General features: G+C 35.9%; 2 protein-coding genes and 1 pseudogene across 2 annotated transcripts; 2 read left to right on the top strand and 1 right to left on the bottom strand.

The window, feature by feature from the left end:
• Positions 1-440: 440 nt before the first annotated feature.
• LOC132181556 (S-type anion channel SLAH1-like) lies at positions 441-18,703 on the top strand. The gene is made up of 2 exons (XM_059594808.1): positions 441-1,304; positions 18,452-18,703. The coding sequence occupies exons 1-2, from the start codon at positions 441-443 to the stop codon at positions 18,701-18,703; spliced, it is 1,116 nt and encodes a 371-aa protein (XP_059450791.1).
• Positions 4,366-5,926, bottom strand: LOC132182964 (7-deoxyloganetin glucosyltransferase-like). Its single transcript, XM_059596337.1, has 2 exons — positions 5,404-5,926; positions 4,366-5,297 (listed from the first exon to the last, which is right to left on the bottom strand). Exons 1-2 carry the CDS (start codon positions 5,924-5,926, stop codon positions 4,366-4,368), a joined length of 1,455 nt encoding a protein of 484 aa, XP_059452320.1.
• Positions 18,704-20,915: 2,212 nt separating the features above from the next.
• Positions 20,916-21,146, top strand: part of LOC132182513 (signal recognition particle 19 kDa protein-like) — a 46,952-nt pseudogene continuing 46,721 nt past the window's right edge.

The following is a 21,146-nucleotide window of genomic DNA, read 5'->3' as shown; positions in this document are numbered from 1 at the left end:
TTAGAAGGACTCTTGTCCTCCTTCTATCATCTCAAATGTGATGGTATTGCTAAAATTACTATTAAATTTAAGATAATAATTATTAAATTTTGATCTATAGATAATTTTAAAAGTCATCTCACATTTTTTTTTTTTAATTCAAAGTCATATCACATTTGAGATGACACAACAAACACTGATCTTGTCCTCCTTCTAGAATTAGAAAAATTTCCAAGCAAATAGATTAATTTCAGAAGTTTAAATAAATCAAGAATTGAAGTCCAATGATGAACCCATGATTCATGCATGTATGATGGATCTAGCCGATGAGTCAGCCACCATTAACTCTTTAGTACTCAAGTAGACTGTTTTATCAACATGTTGATTCTTTTTATCCGCACCAAATTCCTATATAAGCACCAACACTTGCAAGAAGGAAGCACAAGAATCTACCATCCCAAATGGATGATCAGAACCAATCCCAACCCCAAATCGAGATCACCATTGATGCACCCAATGACACCGAGCAACCACATCGCGAACCTTTGATCATCATCAGACGATCCTCATCACTCATCTTAACTAAATTTCATGGCGGCCACTTCAGGATTAGCCTCTCTCTCTGCAGCCAGGCCTTGCTGTGGAAGACCCTCGGAGACCCAATCGACGACGCACACGCTTTCCAGCGCGTGCTTTCAATGCTACCCTCCAACGCTTTCCTTTTTCTCTGGTCTCTGGCTTTCTTTACATTAATTTCCCAATCCCTTCTTTATATTCTAAGATGTTTTTTCCGCTTTGAAATGGTTAAAAACGAGTTCTTTCACCATGTGGGAGTGAATTACCTGTTTGCTCCATGGATTTCATGGCTCCTCCTGCTCCAATCATCGCGTTTAATTGCTCCGACCACTATCTACTACCAAGTGTTTTGGTGCGCCTCTGTTTTGCCGATTGTTGTGCTGGATGTTAAGATCTACGGCCAGTGGTTCACGAAAGGGCCGTGGCTGTTATCGACGATGGCTAATCCGGCGAGCCAATTATCGGTGATAGGGAACTTCGTGGGGGCGCGGGCGGCGGCGCAAATGGGGTGGAGGGAGTGTGCTCTGTTCTTGTTTTCGCTGGGGATGACGCATTATTTGGTGCTGTTTGTCACGCTATATCAGAGGCTATCTGGGAGCAGCAGCCTTCCGGTAATGCTAAGGCCGGTGTTCTTTTTGTTCATTGCGACTCCAAGCATCGCAAGTTTGGCGTGGGAGTCCATTGCTGGAAACTTCGATGTTTCATCCAAGATGCTCTTCTTTCTCGCTCTGTTCCTATTCATGTCCTTGGTAATTCATTTTTCTGCAGACTCTTTACCGTTATGTTTAAGGCCTAGTTTGTTTATACATAAAACTAATTTTTGAAAAATGGTTTTTATTACCCTCCTGCTGCAGAAATATTGGTTTGACGAATAAAAATAACTTTTGTTAGGTATAAAATTGCGTAAATTTTTTTTCAGCCTCCCTCTTGCCCACAAGTGGAACCACCCCTACCCTTGGGAGGTTTTAGCCCTTGCAAAATTTTAAAAATGTCTCAAAATTTTGAAAATTTCTTCTAAATTTTATATATTTTTATAATATGAACCTCCAGATTTTTATTTTTTTAGTTTTATCCTTCTTCTCTTAAAATTTTAGTTATGTCCTTGCTCTTACACATCCATGCAGGCTATTGTGAAAGGGCTCCTTATGGGGCTTACTTGCCCTAAAAAGTCTCAAGTTATCTGAACACCTGCCTAGACAAGTAGGTCTCACAATTATCTGCTCAAATTGCAAATAATGTGAGGGTAGAAAATTAAACTCGATCTCAATTTTTCTCTTCTTTGCAACTCCTCACATATATGAAAAATATAAGTAATTAATATTTATTGCTGATTTTCTTTAGAAACTAAATGCCGAAAAATATTTTCATTACTGAAATTATTTTCTAACAAAAAAACATTTCACCCCGAAACAATCGGAGCCTTAAAAAATATATATATATCTATATATAATAAAAGCTTAAAAAAATGGTTAAATCCCCTTTTGGTACCTAGGTTTTAGTATATACCAGGATGAAAGAACCTTTCTCCGCTTAGTTTTATAGGAAAATTTTGGGTAATTATCGGGTCTAACCATTGAGATTACAATGTTAATGTGGAAGTAGCAGGTTTGTAGACCAGCCTTGTTCAAAAGATCAATGAGGAAGTTCAACGTAGCATGGTGGGCTTACCCTTTCCCTTTGACGGTCCTGGCACTGGCTGCAACCAAGTATGCTCAGGAGGTGAGGGGCGCCAGAGCGCATGCCTTGATGCTTTTGCTATCAGCAGTCTCAGTTTTGGCGTCTTTGGCCTTGATCATTGTCACTGCAATCACTTCTAATAATATTTTCTCACAAAGTCCCAAGAGAACTCTGCTTAAAATTCCCAATCCTCCTGCTTAAAATTCCCATTAATTGGAAGCTGATTTTATATATTATCCCTGGAGAAATATGTAGAAGGAAAAATTTCCTTCTCCCATAAAAAAATGAACCTGCTTTGCTCACATACCTTTATTATGAATGTCATCCAAATTTACTTTTACACACAAAAATAACCTACTTTAAATCACTCTTTTCATGTGATCAAAGCTTAGAAAGCAACAATCACGATGAGGAAACTGAAACTGAAACCTTCAGTTCTACATATAATTTTAGTAACCAATATTATTATGTTTTTAAGCTATATAATTTTTGTTAGTTAAAATATTAGAGGAAATTAAAATTCTAGACTCAAGCGACTCACTCCAACAAGATGTGACTGAGTACGACTTAATCATAGTGCCCACTCAACGATCGAGACTCGGCTTATTTTGTCCACAGTTATTGGCATGTTGACAACAACTTCCTCTTCACTGCATGGAAAAGGATTTTTGATCTCCATGAACAAGATGTCAAGTAACATCGGGTTCGCTTCAATGTCCTTGAAAGAGTATTCATGCGCATTGAAAGACAATAATCCTGCCTTCAAGCACCCTTCATTATTGTAAAGGAATTATACTTCAATACATTACTCAACGATGAAAATTAAATGGTAGTTGACTATGAAAATGGAGTCGAGGGTGAGGCAGGGGATAGTGGTATATCCACAAAAGTCCTATTAATGTTTTGCTCATTATCATTACCTAGGGTATCATTTGAAGCTTATGGGTGTCGCTCAAAAGCAATCACTTTGTTGGGTTCAAGGCAAGAGGGTGAATTTGGACGAGTTAACAAAACATCACTGAATTCAATGATGGAGAAGATGAGAATGTAAAAAAATCACATAATTGATGAAGTTGATACATATCAATTGAATTTGGACGAGTTAACAGTCCCGTCCGGATGGATCACTTTTCAGACTTCCGCTGTTTTTTATGTTAAAATCCTAGAAAAAAGCCCTATAAATAGGAAAGACATCAAAAAAAATTATAGAAGTTACTGAGTATGAAATTTCAGAGTAGAGAGAAGAAAGTTTAGGGTTTTCCAAGCCTTTGTAGCTCTCAATTTTGGGGTTATCAATTTGTAAGCATCTCAAATTCTCCATGGATTCAATTATTCTTGTATTATATTTTAATTCCATGAGAGGCTAAACCCTCAACTAAGGTTGAGGATGAAACCTCACTTATGATTAGCAACAATATTTTCATGTGATTAATGTTTTCCAAGTAAATGAGCTTGATTTTTCAATTGTTCTACTTCAATTCAATTAGTGGGATGATTCTTGGATATCTCTTGTGATTTACGGATACATTTGATGATTTGAGATAGTTTCATTTAATTGATTGCTTGGTTTTCTTTGTCAAACAAATTGGATATCCCTTGTGATTTATTCTACGGATACACTTGATGATTTGATTTAAATTTGATATCTTTTGTGACTTAGGGATACACTTGATGATTTAATTTAAATTGGATATATTTGTGATTTGTGCATAAATTGATACATTAGATGGTTTTAATTAATTCTTTGAAGCAAAGTAGAACATACAAAAAATCTTTGTGAGAACTTTGGAAATATTATTGATCATGAGAATATAGTGCTATGACTCTGTAAGTGCGGATTCCAAAACCTTAGTGCTTCGTTAATTGATAACTTTTACTTATTTTGTTTATGCTTTTGATTTTATATTCACAAAAATAATTACTCATCTTTTAGAACTATGTTAAGATTTAATTTGTTTAGATATATTTAGTCTTAAAAAACATAATTCTCTGTGGGTTCAACCTCGCACTTGCATCCTTATATTACAAACCGATTCATGCACTTGCGAGTAACTAAAATTTCACAACATTGAGTATATTCAAATTTTTAAATGGCAATATTTTTTTTATTATTATCACTTTCTTCTAAGATATCTATCCTTTTGTCAAAAGAACATCATTCACCAACTTGTCTAAGTTGATGGATGAAGACCCATGTGGACCGGTGGCCTCTTCAGCCAATTTTTTCCATTCCATGGCCTTTTTCTTCATTTTCTTACCCTTTTTCCCCTCCATCAACTCTCTCACAATCCTCTCCACTTCCCCTCTCTTGGCACCATTATCAATCTCAATGCCAATGCCCCATTCATTGCAAGCATACTTACAGTTTGTTTGCTGATCCCCATAGAATGGACAACAAATCATGGGCACTCCTGTACAAACACTTTCAATAATTGAATTCCACCCGCAGTGAGTTAAGAACCCTCCAATGGAGGAGTGGTTAAGCACTTCCTCTTGAGGGCACCAACTAGCTATTAGTCCTCTTCCTTTAGTTTCTTCCAAAAACTCAGGTGGCAGAATCACTGAATCACCAACAACTAAATCAGGCCTAATTATCCACAGAAACATGAACTTGCTATTTGCAAGTCCCCAGCCAAACTCAACCAATTGTTGTGGTGTCATGACAGTAATGCTGCCGAAGTTCACATAAATCACTGAATTGTGTGCCTTAGAGTTAAGCCAATCAAGGCACTCAGTTTCTTCTTTCCACAAACTATACCCTGTTGATTCCAGAGGGTCATTGGGTGAGTGATTGAGTAGTAGTTGCTGAGGGCCAATGGCATATACACAAGGAAACGTGGAGGGGAGAGCATCCAAAACTTCCTGCTCTAACGCGTCAAATGTGTGAACAACGATTCCTGAAGCTTTAGGAGCTTTCTCTACTGCTTCAATGATCACTTTGAAGGAAGGGTCATTTGGATCTGTAGTAATAAAAACATTTGGGAGATCCCTCAATCGGATATCTCTCATACCTGGAATCCAATCTATAACTGTGTCTAGAAACCCATTTGTTATATAACTCTCATCTGCAAAAATAAATATATAATTTTTTTTTAGTTTGGAAACTTGTAATCAATAATAATATTAGAGATAATCCATGATTTCAGAAGGTGTTTCCCTTTTGTGTTATACCTTTAAGGGGTGTGAAGCCTTTTTCCCTGAGACGAGGAAACTGCATAACACCCATTAAACTGCAAGCAGCGATCGTGAAGAGCATTACAGTAGGGATTCCAAGGTCTTGAGCAGCAGTGTGAGTGAATGGCATGAAACCATCCGAAATAATGCAAGTCACTGGAGGACTGTTTGAAGAAGTTGCAGTACTGTTGAGTTTGACGAGGAGGTCTGAAAATGGAGCCAAGAAGTTTTCTGAAATGGATTTGCTAACAGCATCAACATCTTGGGTAGCATTGGAATCCGATGGAGGAATGCTGTCTGGAATGGTTTTGAATTGAAAGTCAGGCAACCCATCTAAGGAGTTGGGACCTCTAGATTTCAAAAAACGCTGATGGTTGAACTCTGCGTTCACAAAAGTTATGTGAAAACCTTTGCCGTGGAGAAGCTTTGAAAATTTGAGCATGGCCTTTATGTGGCTTTGAACTGGGCATGGAATACAAACTGCATGAGCCTTTTTAGCTTCTGCTATTTTCGAATCCATTTCCTTCTCTCTTTCTGCTCTGTGTATATGTATGTTGATATCCTGTTCCATTGTATCTCTCGTATATATATATATAAAAGATCACCCATTTGATCAATCTACCTATTCATCACAAATTTGGCTACAATTGACCATATCATTAATTTACCACACATATATGCACGTGAATGAGAGGCTACTGGCTCCATCAAATGAGTAACGTCATTGCAAACGTTTGTTAGCACTTAGTTTATGAGTAGGATAATGTCCAAAATGTCATTGAAAAATAAACTACTTTTTGGAAACGATAGCAGTTTTAATAATCGGTTGTCTTAAAGCATCCAACCTTCACTAAATTCCATTCTCCATCTTTGAAAACAACACCTTCATGTCTCTTACTATCAACCGTGGTGATTTAATGGCTAAAAGAAAATTTTCAAGTAGTTAGTGAATGTATTAGGCGTGAGTTCGAGTTTTTGCAGTGGAGAATCGCTACATATGTCTAATTAGTATTAGTCGCATTGGATCCTCATTGATGCCTTGATGGGGCTTGGTCATACTATGGCTCAGTCGGACTTGAGTGTGTATTCCATGCGCATGTGGTTGTCACTGTCTAGGCTCCTCCTATGCGGCTCCCAATGAGTAGGTACTATTATAATTACGCTCAAATATGCTAGCAACAATTGGTCTCTCCAACCTACCACTTTTGCTTTTAAAAAAAAAAAAAAAAAAAAACCTCACGTCTCCTTCCCATCTGTTTCCTATGAGACCATAGTAAATAAATAAAAATCAAATTTTAGTATACGAGTCACAAGTGGGTTAGATCATTCGCAATAGATACCCAACAATTTTTTCTAAATTTAGGGAATAAAACTATTTTTTGCTTTCCTATATAAATACACTTTACAATAAACTCCCTTAATATTTTCATGAGTAGTAATATATAGAACACTCAATGTGAGTAAACAATGCTCACGCTTGGTGAACATTAGTAGAGATATTACTGTTTCAAAATTTTTTTCATATTATTTTTTAAAAATTCATACTACTTCTCACCCAATGTGAGCACTGTTCACTCATGCCGTGTGTTCTATATATATATCACTACTCTATTTTTATATACCATTAAAATATTATTTTAAATTTTTACTTTTTCTTTTTTATTCATTTTTTTCTCATCTCTCTCGCTCTCGCGTTGTCTTGAAGGCATATTTGTTCATCCCCATAGTTTTTCACCGCCACCATTTTTAGTTGACAATGACTTCAAATTTTTGCACTTATGATTCCCACCCCAATGGCCAAAAAGGGGATGGCTTAAGGCCTTTGGGGGTGGCTCGAACACTTAGCATGAGTGAACAGTGCTCACACTTGGTAAACATTAGTACGGATATTACTATTTCAAAAAAATTGTAATATTATTTTTTAAAAATTCGTACTACTGTTTACTCATGCCGAATGTTCTATATATCACTACTCTATTTTTATTTACCATTGAGATATTATTTTAAATTTTTACTTTTTCTTTTTTATTCATTTTTTTCTCCTCTCTCTCTCTCTCTCTCTCCATCTTGAAGGCATATTTGTTCATCCCTATAGTTTTTCACCGCCACCATGTTTGGTTGACAACGACTTCAAATCTTTACACCGATGATTCCCACCCCAATGGCCCAAAAGGGGTGGTTCAAGGCCTTCGAGCCACCCCCATTTATAATAGGATTTAAACCCCAAGTGATTAAAAAAAAAAAAAATGTAAACCTAGGTACTAATAAAATATTTAACCCTTAAACTTAAAGAAATTGATGTGGGTGAGTCAGCTATAAGGAAAGAGAGATAATGAACTATAAGGAATCAGTTGCTAATGCTCTTGAAATCGGTCATTCACGTCTCAGAGGAAACAGCTAGATGGGAAGGAGACGTGAGAGGGTGTTGTTTTCAAAGATGCAGGGACGTTTAGGTGGTGTTTGGTAAATGGGTTGGCCTAGACACTGTAGTTGATGTGAAAAAAAAAAAAAAAAAAAAAAGTAAGAATGTTTGATATAAAAAAAATGAAAAAGTGGTATGAAAAAGTAAAAAAGTTTTGTTTTGTAATGATTTTTTTATTTAAATAATAATAACAAGTGAATGATTTGGGTATACTGTATGTTGAGGACTTGCTCCCTTTCGCCTCAAACCACCATTGGAGATATCGAACCACCTGGTACATGGCGGACGGAACTTCGTGGGTGGCTTTGAGTTCTGGCCACCGGTTGTGCACCGGTCTTTCCCCACCTGGCAGCGGCGTTGGCCGCATGAAGCGCCGGTCTTCCCTCCCTGCACTTTGGCGCATAAAGCACCCCCCCCCCCCCTCCCTGCCGTTAACGTGGTGCGTTTGGCCGTTTGAGCGTCGGCCCTTGGTGGCCGGCACATGAGGAAGGCCGCCGCGGCGGGGCATGAGGAAGAAGAAGAAAGGGGCGGCGGCTAGGGTTTGGGTATTTTTCGGGTTGGGAACATGATGATCTGGGTAGGGTTTTCAAACCCATATGAACCGGGTCTAGTGTTTTGGGCTATTGGGTATGGGTTTATTTTAACCCAAGCCCGATCCAGTTATTAAAAAAAAAAAAATTGGTTTATTAAGTGGGCTAACCCGATTGGGCCAACTCAATACAGAAACTAAGGCTGACCCAATAAGGAAGCCCAACCCGATAACCCATTCAGTTTAAAAAAAGCAAAAAAAATAAAAGGGGGAGAAACCAGTTTTGGGTTCATGTGGGGTTAGAACCTGGGCTCTCAAGGTTAAAAGGGCCTAAGACAATCTACCATAAGGCCATGCATTTTCATATGCTTTTATGTTGCAATTAATATATCTTATCATTTAAATTGTTTAACAATGAAATTATTATGGGTTAAATACCAAATACCCCCCTGGAATTTGGTAACTTTATTTTTACCCTCCTGAGGTTTTATTTTTATCACAGGACCCCCTGGGGTTTTAATAAAGGACTAAGTTAGTCCATCCGTTAGTTGACCGTTAGGACTGACACGTGGCACCTATTTAATTTTTTTAATATAGCCACCCCCTATTTTTTTCCTTTTCTTTTTTCTTTTTTCTTTTTTTTTTTTTAAAAAAAAAATACATTTTTTTTTTAATTTAAAAAAATTAAATAGGTGCCACGTGTCAACATCTAATTGGTCCACGTGTCAGTCCTAACGGTCAACTAACGGATGGACTAACTTGGTCTTTTATTAAAACCCCAGGGGGGTCCTGTGATAAAAATGAAATCCCAATGGGGTAAAAATAAAGTTATCAAACCCCAGAGGGGTATTTGGTATTTAACCTAATTATTATTTCTTTAATGCATGGACTTAAGATTAAATGTATTCTTTTTATTTATATTGTTTAAATAAATTGTTTGATACCTATACTTGAGAATAATTAACTAAGCCACATATGTTGGTAAATGTTTATGGTACTATCTAAAATTGCAATCGAAAAGCTCTAGCAAGGCAAGTCTTGGGACTTAAGTGTGCCATTGTGCGCCCCCTCACTTACTTGGGACATTATCCGGTTGTACTTTGGAAAAATACTATTTACCCATTGACATGTTGGTTTTGTCTTTTATTTTTTGGAACTTTATTTTGGCATCTATACAGTTATTGGATCTTAATGAAGTAGTGATTATCATAACAATTTTGGGAGAACCACAGCATTCCGATTTTAGAATGATAATTGCATCAAGATTATATATGTGAACTTCATAAAGAAAATTAACATCATGTTGTAATCAATTTATAAATTTAATTGCTAATCCCCACATGGACGTTATTATTTTTATGACTTAATTAGAATAAGATAGTAAATTTAACTTTAAAAATAAAATTTCTCTTAGGCCCATAGGTACGGAGAATTTTATTTATTAATGTTAAATTTATTAGTCCTATTAATAAAGAGTAAATTTCACGCGTGATGCAACCTTTGCCCATAGGTAGGTTGAAATTTACTATTAAATTAACATTGGTTAATTTAAATAAATTAGATGTTAATGAAGTCGTGATTATTATAATAATTTTTGGAGAATCACAGCATCCCAATTTTATAATGATAATTACATCGAGATTATATATGAGAACTTCATAAAGAAAATTAACATCGTGTTGTAATTAATTTATAAATTTAATTTGCCAATCCCCACAGGGACGTTTTTATTTTTATGAATTAATTAGAATAAGATAGTAAATTTAACATTGAAAATAAAATTTCTCTTAGGCCCACAGGTATGAAAAATTTTATTTATTAATGCTAAATTTATTAGTCTTATTAATAAAAAGTAAATTTCATGCGTGATGCACCTTTGCCCACAGGTAGGTTGAAATTTACTATTTAATTAACATTTGTTAATTTAAATAATGTTATTTCATAGCATTAAAATATATTATTTTTCTTGGTTATTGAATGTATTCCTACTGCTTTAATTATTAGTATTTTATGTTCCAATAATTCCTAGTGGTAATTTTTCCTGACTGAAAAGAAAATGTGATTTTCACTTTGGGGTATTTGGAGACTGAATTGGCATTTCGTAAGGACGAAATCAAGTACGCCACATGAGATTATTAAACATGAACGATTGTAGTGATTTAAATCACTTAAGTTTCAACGTTCATGAAATCTCATATCAAGGAAAGCATTAGGGTTTTATTCTTTAATGTTTTAGGGCCAAAGAAAGGTCATTGAGGAACATTTAGTGAGTTCCAATAAGGCTTTGGCTTGCACCGTAATAGAAAAGCTTTAAAGTAAAACCTTTTACAGTTTCAAAATGTGTCTGAGCACATTATGGAAATGAAGAACATAACAGCTCATTATAAAGTCCCTAAAGGTTGAGTTTTTGAGTCATTTTTATTTTAAATTATCTCATCTAAATATAATATTTTTCCAAATATCTTGTGGCACACATAAGGATAACTGATCAATAAATAAACTTCTGATGATCATGTGTGTTCAAGAAGATGAGAGATTAAGACATGAGTTACTCATGTTACAGAAAAGACCTTGATAGGCAATCATGTCCAATAGTTAATGAATGAGAACAAGGTGCCAACAAAGTGTTATGGCAATTAAGATACTTGTTTCTCTTACACTAAGGAAAATTATGGGCATATAAAGGATGGTTGCATAAAATATCATAAATGACTTGAAATAAAGGTAATCTCATACATTTACTCTGTCATGAATCTCTTTTATTGACTCTCCTAAATACTGTGTGGATTGAATTTGGTTTAGCGGTCCATGTTGTCAACATAATGCAGGGTTTTCTAAATAATACTTGTTTACAATTGGAGGCTGTTGGGATCTATAGATTAATTTTAAAAATTTAGTTATGTTATTTTGACCTTAATAATGTTTTTATATATTCCACAATTCTTTTACAAATTTAATTTCTATTTTGGTTTGTTAAAATCAAGTTTGAATATTATTAAAATTTTTGGGTGGAATATTAAATTTGTGGTCTATTTAAAATTGATCTGGATCCCAATTTTTGGAAAATTAATCCCTGCATATAAATGTTGACATAAAGCATAGTCTTATGAATGAGAAAATCCTCTATGTTATGGCATTGGAGATTAGAATATATCTATATAAAGAATAAAAGGTTGATAAATGATAGAGTTTTTTTTTACAACTCTTGAAATTTACTATTTTTGGTATTTATGTGGACTGCATTAAGGAAAGGAAGACCAACTATACCACTAAATATGCTAACAAAAGGATTTTTGAGATTCTTGAGATCATGTACAAGTGAAGACCTTTTCCATACTTCTTGCCTACATGGTTAGAGATATCCTATCTCTTTCGGTAATAACCATATAAGGTTTATGTATCTCTATCTTCTAAATCATAAGGTTGGGGCATTAAATGCTTTCAGTACCTATAAAGCAGAAGTAGAGAAACAAAACAAAAGGAAGTCAAGATCGTAAGATCTGATAGAGGCAGATAGCATTATGGTAGGTACATGAAAATGGGACATGAAAGGTAATACTAATATTCTATTCTCCTAATGGAATGAAGCCTTGAAAACCGTTGTGTATACATTTAACTGGGTTCTATTTAGGGTTGTTCATAAGACACATAAATTAAAGAATGAATAGAACCAAGTTCAAATTGTTTACACATATGGGATTGTCCTACTATAGTGATGATTTATAATCCACACATAAGGTAATTAGATTCAAGGACAACCAGCAGAATTTTATAGGTTATACAGTAAACTCCAATGGGTTTAGGCTTTACTGTTCTTCATTTAGTCCTAGAATTGTTGAGTCTAGATATTCAAAATTTCTAGAGGACGTTGAACTTAGTGAGAGTGCTTATCCTCAAGGGATTGAATTAGAGGAAGTACAAGAGTTGACTGAAGCCCCTTCACATGAAGGGTGTTTGATTGTGCTTAAGAAAAATCAAATTGATTATCTTCAACCACAATCAGTTTCAAAACAGTCAACTCATAAGGAACAAATTCAGAATGAACCTACTCAGACTTTGTCAAAAGTAAATGAAGTAGGATTAAGAAGATTTTCTAGAATAAAGTGACCAACAATCCCTAGTGATTATGTTGTTCCAGGAGTCTGATTTTTATGTCGGACTTAAGGACGTTCCAAAATTGTTTTCACATCCTTTTGGGTGGAGATAACTTCACATTGTGTTTCAATGCCATGAAGGAGGAGATGAAATCTTTGGCTAAAATTCAAGTCTGCAATCTTGTTGACTTACCAAAGGGAGTTATAGCCATAGGCTACAAATGGGTTTACAAAACCTAAAAGAATGCTTCCGGGTAATGTTGAACGATATAAAGCTAGATTTGTAGCCAATGATCTTACTCAAAAGGAAGGCATTGATTATCATAGTATGAGTAGCTCATTTTGGTTTAGAGCTATATCAAAAGGATATGAAAAACAATTTTCTTGAATGAGAATCTTAAGAAGGAGGTGTACCTAAGACAACTTAAGGATTGTCAAGCAAAGCAAAGCTTTGTTGCATCAATGGAGAAACAGAGTAATGAAGATCAAATGAGGAGAAGGGAAGAAAGAATAGAGAGAAAATCAGAAACTTGTATTCTGTAATATTTGATCTTAAACTGTTACAATGAAGAGAATCAGTTTATATACATGAAATCAGAACTTATCTAAACAAACTGACTTAACTAACCAACAACAGAAAAACAGAATGAGAAAAGAATAAGTTTGTTTAACATGCGTGCATATATCTGAAACTCCCCCTCAAGATGGATGGCAAACATCCTTGACAAACATCTTGGAAAGTAACCGAGAAAAATCCTTAAAACCAAGGCCTTTTGTGAAGATATCGGCCAGTTGGTTCTGAGAAGACACATGCAAAGTTCTGAGCAAACCAAGTTGAATCTTTTCACGAACTAAATGGCAATCAATCTCTATGTGTTTAGTTCTCTCGTGAAAAACAGGATTGGCAGCGATATACAAAGCAGACTTGCTGTCACAGAAGAGTAATGCAGCCTTTGGATGAGGTATATGAAAATCATGAAGAAGAGAGATAAGCCATGTTAGTTCACAAGCAGTAGATGCCAAAGCCCTATATTCTGCCTCAGCAGAAGACCTGGAGATGGTGTGTTGTTTCTTTGATTTCCAAGAAACTAATGAATTACCAATGAACACACAGAAACCAGTAATTGACCTTCTAGTATCAACACAACCTGCCCAATCCGAATCTGAAAAAGCCTTTAGACAAAAATCTGACTGAGCAGAAAACAAAAGCCCTTGAGCAGGAGAGTTCTTGACATATCTCAGCACTCTAGTAGCAGCATCTAGATGAGGTTGTCGAGGTTGATCCATGAATTGACTCAAGACTTGAACAGAATAAGCTAGATCAGGCCGAGTTATAGTAAGATAAAGTAACCTGCCAACCAACCTCCTGTAACTAGTTGGATCAGAAAGAAGATCCCCAACATCCTTGGAAAGCTTAAGATTTTGTTCAATGGGAAAAGAAACAAGTTTGGAAGCTAAGAGACCAAAATCTTCAAGAACTTCTAGGGCATACTTTCGTTGAGAGACAGAAATACCTTCTTTGCTTCTAGCAATTTCAAGTCCCAAAAAAAACTTCAAAGGGCCTAAATCTTTCAGCTTAAACCTATCATTAAGCAAAGTAATAAACTCAGAAACTGCTTTAGAATCATTGCTTGCTATGGCCACATCATCAACATAGATTAGAAGAGCAATGTAAGAAACACCCTGAAGCCTTGTAAACAAGGAGTAGTCAGCCTTAGATTGTACAAAGCCAAGATCAATCAAAGCAGCAGAGAACTTAGAAAACCAATTCCTGGAAGCCTGCTTCAGACCATATAAGGACTTGGTCAATTTGCAAACCTTGTTCTCCCCCTTAACAGCAAATCCAGGAGGCATGGTCATGTACACCTCTTCATCTAAGTCTCCATGCAAGAAGGCATTATTAACATCCAATTGATGAATTAACCAACCCTTGGCTGCAGCAAGAGCTAAGAAAACCCTAACAGTGGTCATCTTGGCCACAGGTGAGAAGGTCTCATGATAATCCAAACCCTCACATTGGGTATACCCTTTTGCTACCAACCGAGCCTTGTACCTCTCAATGCTGCCATCAGACCTATGTTTCACTTTATAAACCCACTTACACCCTATAGGATGTTTATTAGGTGGTAGAGTAGTAACAACCCATGTATGATTTGTTTCAAGTGCAGTAATTTCAGCCTGCATAGCTGCACGCCAATTGGCATCCTTTACAGCTTGATGATAGAATTTAGGTTCAGACTGAGAAGAAATAGCTAAACAAAAAGATCTGTGAGAAGGTGACAAATTATGGTAAGAAACAAAAGAAGACAATGGATAAGCCTTACCTGAATCTGCATCCATTAAAGGAGATTGAAGTGGAGAAGTAGAAGCCAATTTGCAATGAAAATCCTGCAAGTAACTAGGTTTTGATTTGACCCTAGTGGGCTTTCTAAGAGGTGGACAGGGAACAGGAATGGAATGATTAGGTTTAGAAACAGAACTAGATGAATCTACATCTGCAGAAAGATTAGGAACAGAACTAGGTGAATCTAAATTGATACAGGAATGTCAGAAATAGAATTTTCTGGAACATTAGAATCAGAACAAAAGTTTTTAGAATGACTAGAATCAGGAACATTATAGAAAGAATGGGAATTATGTGTGACTGGTTGTGGAAAAGATGATGTAAAAACATCTTCATCTGAAAAATCAGGAACAGGAATGAATGGAAAAACATTGTCATCCAGTTGAGTAGATGTATGATCCAAATGAGAAGCATAGGGAAAAATTGTTTCATGAAAAACAACATGTCTAGAAATGATGATGGAATAAGTATGAAGATTATAAAACTTGTATGCTTTCATGCCATATGGATATCCGATGAATATGGAAGGAATAGCCCGAGGATCAAACTTTGTTCTATTCCTAGACAAAGTTGACACATACGCTAAACATCCAAAGACCTTAAGATTAGAATAGGAAGGTACAACAGAATATAGTAACTCATGTGGAGATTTATTTGAAAGTAAAGGTGTGGGAATTCGGTTCATAAGCTGAGCTGCAGTAAGAATGCAATCTCCCCAGAATTTCAAAGGAAGATGTGACTGAAACCGAATAGACCTTACAACATTTAACAAGTGTTGATGTTTCCGTTCAACTATAGCATTTTGTTGTGGGGTCTCAACACAACTAAGCTGATGGATAGTGCCTTGAGCAGAAAAGAAATCATTCATTTTGAATTCAAGTCCATTATCAGACCTTAGACATTTGACTTTTGATTTGAATTGAGTTTGAACAAAATTAAAGAATGCTTGAATTAAAGACTTGGTTTGAGACTTATGTTGCATCAAATGCACCCAAGTGAAATGAGTGAAATCATCTACAATAGTAAGAAAGTAAACTGATCCATTTATTGATTTAGTAGCCAAAGGCCCCCAGATGTCACAATGAACTAGATCAAATGGAAACTTGGAAATTGAAGTACTAACAGGAAAAGAGAGTTTGTGTTGTTTTGCCATTGGACAGATTGGGCAAACACTCTCTGAATTACAAGATATTTCAGAAACATGCTTATCTAAAAGCTTTATTCTAGCAAGAGAAGGATGACCTAATCTATAATGCCAAACATCAAGTGATGGCTTTTTGAGGGAAGTGAAAGAAACATGCTGCTCAAAAGGAGGAAGAGAAACCGATGCTGGAACCTTGTTGTCTTGCAGCAAGTAGAACAATCCAGCTTCTTCCTTACCCACCCCAATCACTCTCCAATGGTGCAAACTCTGTATAAAACAATATCCAGCAAAGAAGATGAGACAACATCTTAGATGTTTAATAAGTTTGCTAGCTGAAATGAGATTGAAGGCAAAAGAGGGAACACACAAAACTTCAGTCAATGTAAGATTTTCTGAAAGTTTAACAGTACCAATGTGTGTGACAGCTGCTATGGAACCATTAGGTAAATTTACACAAGTTGAAACTACAGCAGTAATGGAAGTGAAAAAGGATGGAGAACTAACCATATGGTCGGTTGCACCAGTATCTATTATCCAAGAGTGTTTATGTTGTTTTGAAGATGGAACCATATTAACAAAAGTTGCAGAAAACACAGAATATCTTGGATTAAGAGATGAGTGATAACCTGATGCACCGACAGCAGAATGAGCAAAGTGTGCAGGGGGCTGTGCAAGGGACTGTGGTGATGACAATGAATACTGTTTCATCATATCCATGATGTTCTTGTATTGCTCAGAGATCATAGACAGATGAGGAGAAAACATTTGTTGAGCATGTAAACCAGAATCCTGCACCTGGTTTGCTGAATGCTGAATTGGTTTGCCTCGGGTAGATTTGAAACCAGGAGGATAACCATGCAATTTATAGCATTTCTCCACAGTATGGCCAACAAATCCACAATGAGAGCAAATAGGTTTATCTTTCCTATAAGTGTTTTGTTTGACAAACCTATTCCCTGAGGTAGATTTTGTCATAAAAGCAATAGGCTCATGATTGACAGTAGGAGAAGAAATAGGAGTAGGGTTGGAATTGGTCATTAGGGCAGAGGATTCATGGCTTAGAGAAGTGATTGTGATTTCTCTTTGTTTTTCCTTTTGAATTATAAGAGAAAAAACTTTATGTAAAGAAGGCAAAGGGTCAGTTAAAAGGATTTGAGCTCTAACAGCAGCAAACGAGTCATTCAGCCCCATTAAAAACTGATAGACTTTTTCTTGACTATGAATTTCAAGAATTGATTGAACTCTACCACAATTGCAGCAGTTGCATGCAGACATAGGTCTATAGTTATTAAGTTCCTCCCATAGAATTTTAAGCCGAGTATAGTAATGACTTACAGAGGAATTGTCTTGAGTAATAGCTGCAATGGCCTTCTGTAGTTGGAAAATCCGAGGACCATTTCTTTGGGAATAGCTTGCCTTGAGCTCATCCCACATATCCTGAGCAGACTTGATGTAGATTATGGTTGAAGCAATGTCCTTCGAAACTGAATGCAGAATCCAAGAGACCACCATGTCATTGCATCTGGTCCATGCTTGAAGAAGACTGTCACCAGCAGCTGGTTTTGGCATTGAACCCTCAACAAAACATAACTTGTTCTTCGCACTCAGGGAAACAAGCATGGATCGACTCCATGTGTTGTAGTTATCCTCTGAAAGTGCACTGCCAACCAGATTAAGTGCTGGATTTTCTCCATTGCTAAGAAACAGAGGGCTCGAAGGATCGATGAACTGATTATTGAAAACAGTGTTTATAGAAGCGGAAGATGAAGGATTGAGAGATTGTGCCATTGAAAGATTGAGAGATTGTGCCATTGAAGGAATAGGAATAAACTTCACAAAGTGAAGGGCTCTGATACCATGTCAAGCAAAGCAAAGCTTTGTTGCATCAATGGAGAAACAGAGTAATGAAGATCAAATGAGGAGAAGGGAAGAAAGAATAGAGAGAAAATCAGAAACTTGTATTCTGTAATATTTGATCTTAAACTGTTACAATGAATAGAATCAGTTTATATACATGAAATCAGAACTTATCTAAACAAACTGACTTAACTAACCAACAACAGAAAAACAGAATGAGAAAAGAATAAGTTTGTTTAACATGCGTGCATATATCTGAAAAGGATTTTATTAATAACAGTCAGAAAGCTTTCAAATTAAGAAAATCTATTAATGGACTAAGATATGTCTCTCATCAATGATATACAAAAATTTTACAAGGTTATTACCTCACATGGCTTTATTGAGAACCTTGTTAATCATTGAATATACCTTAAGGTCAGTGGGAGTAAAGTTACATTTCTTTTAGTCCTGTATATAGATAATATTTTGCTTGCAAGCACTAATTTAGGTTTGCTACATAAAGTTCCTCTCACTAAAGTTTTGGGAGAGATTCAGAATGAAGAACTATGAATCTTCAATAGCACCTATTATTAAAGGGAATATTGTCCCAAAATGTATTGGAACAAAGGCAAATGAAAAATATTCCATATGTATGCATAGGTCGAATTAGCAGGTTTGTAGGCCAGCTCTGTTCAAAAGATCAATGAGGAAGTTCAACGTAGCGTGGTGGGCTTACCCTTTCCCTTTGACGGTCCTGGCACTGGCTGCAACCAAGTATGTTCAGGAGGTGAGGGGCGCCAAAGCGCATGCCTTGATGCTTCTGCTATCAGCAGTCTCTGTTTTGGCGTCTTTGGCCTTGATCATTATCACTGCACTCACTTCTAATAATATCTTCTCGCAAAACTCCCAAGAGCACTCTGCTTAAAATCCCCAATCCTCCTGCTTAAAATTCCCATTAATTGGAAGCTGATCTTATATATTATCCTTGGAAAAATATGTAGAAGGAAAAGTTTCCTTCTCCCACAAAAAATGAACCTGCTTTGCACACACACCTTTATTATGAATGTCATCCAAATTTACTTTTACACACAAAAATAACCTACTTTAAATCACTCTTTTCATGTGATCAAAGCTTAGAAAGCAACAATCTCGATGAGGAAACTGAAACTGAAACCTTCTGTTATACTTATTTTAGTAACCGTTTTTAAGCTATATAATCTTTTTTAGTTAAAATATTGGAGGAAATTAAAATCCTAGACTCAAGCGACTCGCTCCAACAAGATTTGACCGAGTACGACTTAATCGGACCTAGATCCTCTCCATTTCAAATGAAATGGAGGGGATCCATTTAGTTATTTTTAGGGGGTAATTTTGTCATTTTACAATTTTTGGACAAAAATGCCCCCTAAGAGTAACTAAATCGATCCCCTCCATTTCATTTGAAATGAAGAGGATCATTCTCCGACTTAATCATAGTGCCCACTCAACGATCTAGAATCGGCTTATTTTGTCCACAGCTATTGGCAGGCTGACAACAACTTATTCTTCACTGCCTGTAAAAAAGATTTTTGTTCTCCATGAACAAGATGTCGAGGAACATCTGGTTCGCTTCAATGTCCTTGAAAGAGTATTCATGCGCATCGAACCACAATAATTCTGCCTCCAAGTACTCTCCATTTTTGTAAAGGAATTATACTTCAATACATTACTCAACGATGAAAAAGTTGACTATGAAAATGGAGTCGAGGGTGAGGCAGGGATAGTGGTATATCCACAAAGTCCTATTAATGTTTTGCTCATCAGAACCTAGGGTATGATTTGAAGCTTATGGGTGCCGCTCAAAAGCAAGCACTTTATTGGGTTCAACCGAATCTCTTGCTGTAATCATAGGCAAGAAGGTGGATCTGGACGAGTTAACAAAACCACTGAATTCAATGATCGAGAAGATGAGAATGTAAAAAAAAAAACACATAATTGATGAAGTTGATACATATCAATAAGAAATATATATTTCTTATTGATATGTATCAACTTCATCAATTATGTGTTTTTTTTTTACATTCTCATCTTCTGAATGAAAGGATTTTGGTAAAATTCGTTGACGTTATCGAATCTACTTTTAATCCTTTGATTTGTTTACAATATATAATATACACGTTCAATTGCCAAATTTTGCCTCATCACACTTGAGAAGTGGATGGTGATGATAGGGTCGGATCAATTATGCTTCCTGATGTGGAAAAGATCATCTAACCACTTTCCTCACCTGTGAAATGAAAACAAGATGAAATGTTATTCCTTCTTCACTCCTCATTTTCTTTACTTTTTCTCTTCTCTCTTCATGCCGGAAAAAGGACCATGCAGAATCAATAAAGTGTCCAACAAGGCCATTTTCAGCACTATAAGCATACACTTTCCCCTCGTTCTCCTTAAAAAACAGCCCCTATTTAGAAAATGATCATTTTCACTTTTGATCTGAATGAAAGAAAGAGAGGAAGATCCTAAAAACGAAAAATCGGTGAGCTCGTCAACAATAAACCCAAAACAAACTAAATCAGTGCGAAAATAATTACAAAACATCAAAAATGGGACAAACTTTATACCATGTCGATTCATTTTGAACAAATACAAATTCCATAATCCGCAGTAATGAAAGCAAGATAATTCCTAAGAGCATGATTTGAATGAGTTAAAAAGCTTAAAAAGTACTTTTAGTACTAAAAAATTATGCCAAATAAAAATTGGCATGTTTGATAAAAAATTTACAAAGTTTTTTTTTTTTTTTTTTTGGTAACTTTTGTCATTTTTAAAATGACTAAAATGCACTCATATATTGCACAAATATGGTTCCAATCCTATATAATCTATTATCTTGAGAAATGTGTTACCATCTCATGAGATTGTAACACATTATTAAGAACCATATTTGGGAGAAAAAAAAAAACAATGGAAAAATTAAGCATTTTTGGTCCTGCTTTTAACATTAATCTACATTAAGAGGGTGGGTGAATCAGCTTACTAGGATTTTCACAATTACAGAGACGGCGTCGTATTATCCTGTGTTGGACTTGTTCGCATGTTAATCTGTGAATTTTGTTGTTGTTTTGGACTTTGGTTAGGGTCTTTGCATCAGAGACATGGACGGTGAAGGAGAAACAGTGAATGTAAAAAGGTGGACAGTCTGCCACCCAGTTTACATAAAAACTCGAAGAAAACAGTGGCGGAAGGGAGGTGGATAAGCCTCGAAAATGCATGCGTAAATCCCACCTGCGCCGAGGTCGCCGATTGCTGCGCCCATCTCAGTCTCCCTTATTCTATTGAGGTTCGTGCTTTTTTTTTTTTTTTTTTTTTTCTTTCTTTTGAATATT

Source organism: Corylus avellana, chromosome ca5 (genome assembly GCF_901000735.1).
Source record: "Corylus avellana chromosome ca5, CavTom2PMs-1.0".
Classification (NCBI taxonomy): domain Eukaryota; kingdom Viridiplantae; phylum Streptophyta; class Magnoliopsida; order Fagales; family Betulaceae; genus Corylus; species Corylus avellana.
Note: the sequence above shows the minus strand (reverse complement) of the source record. Positions and strands in the feature narration are given on the sequence as shown.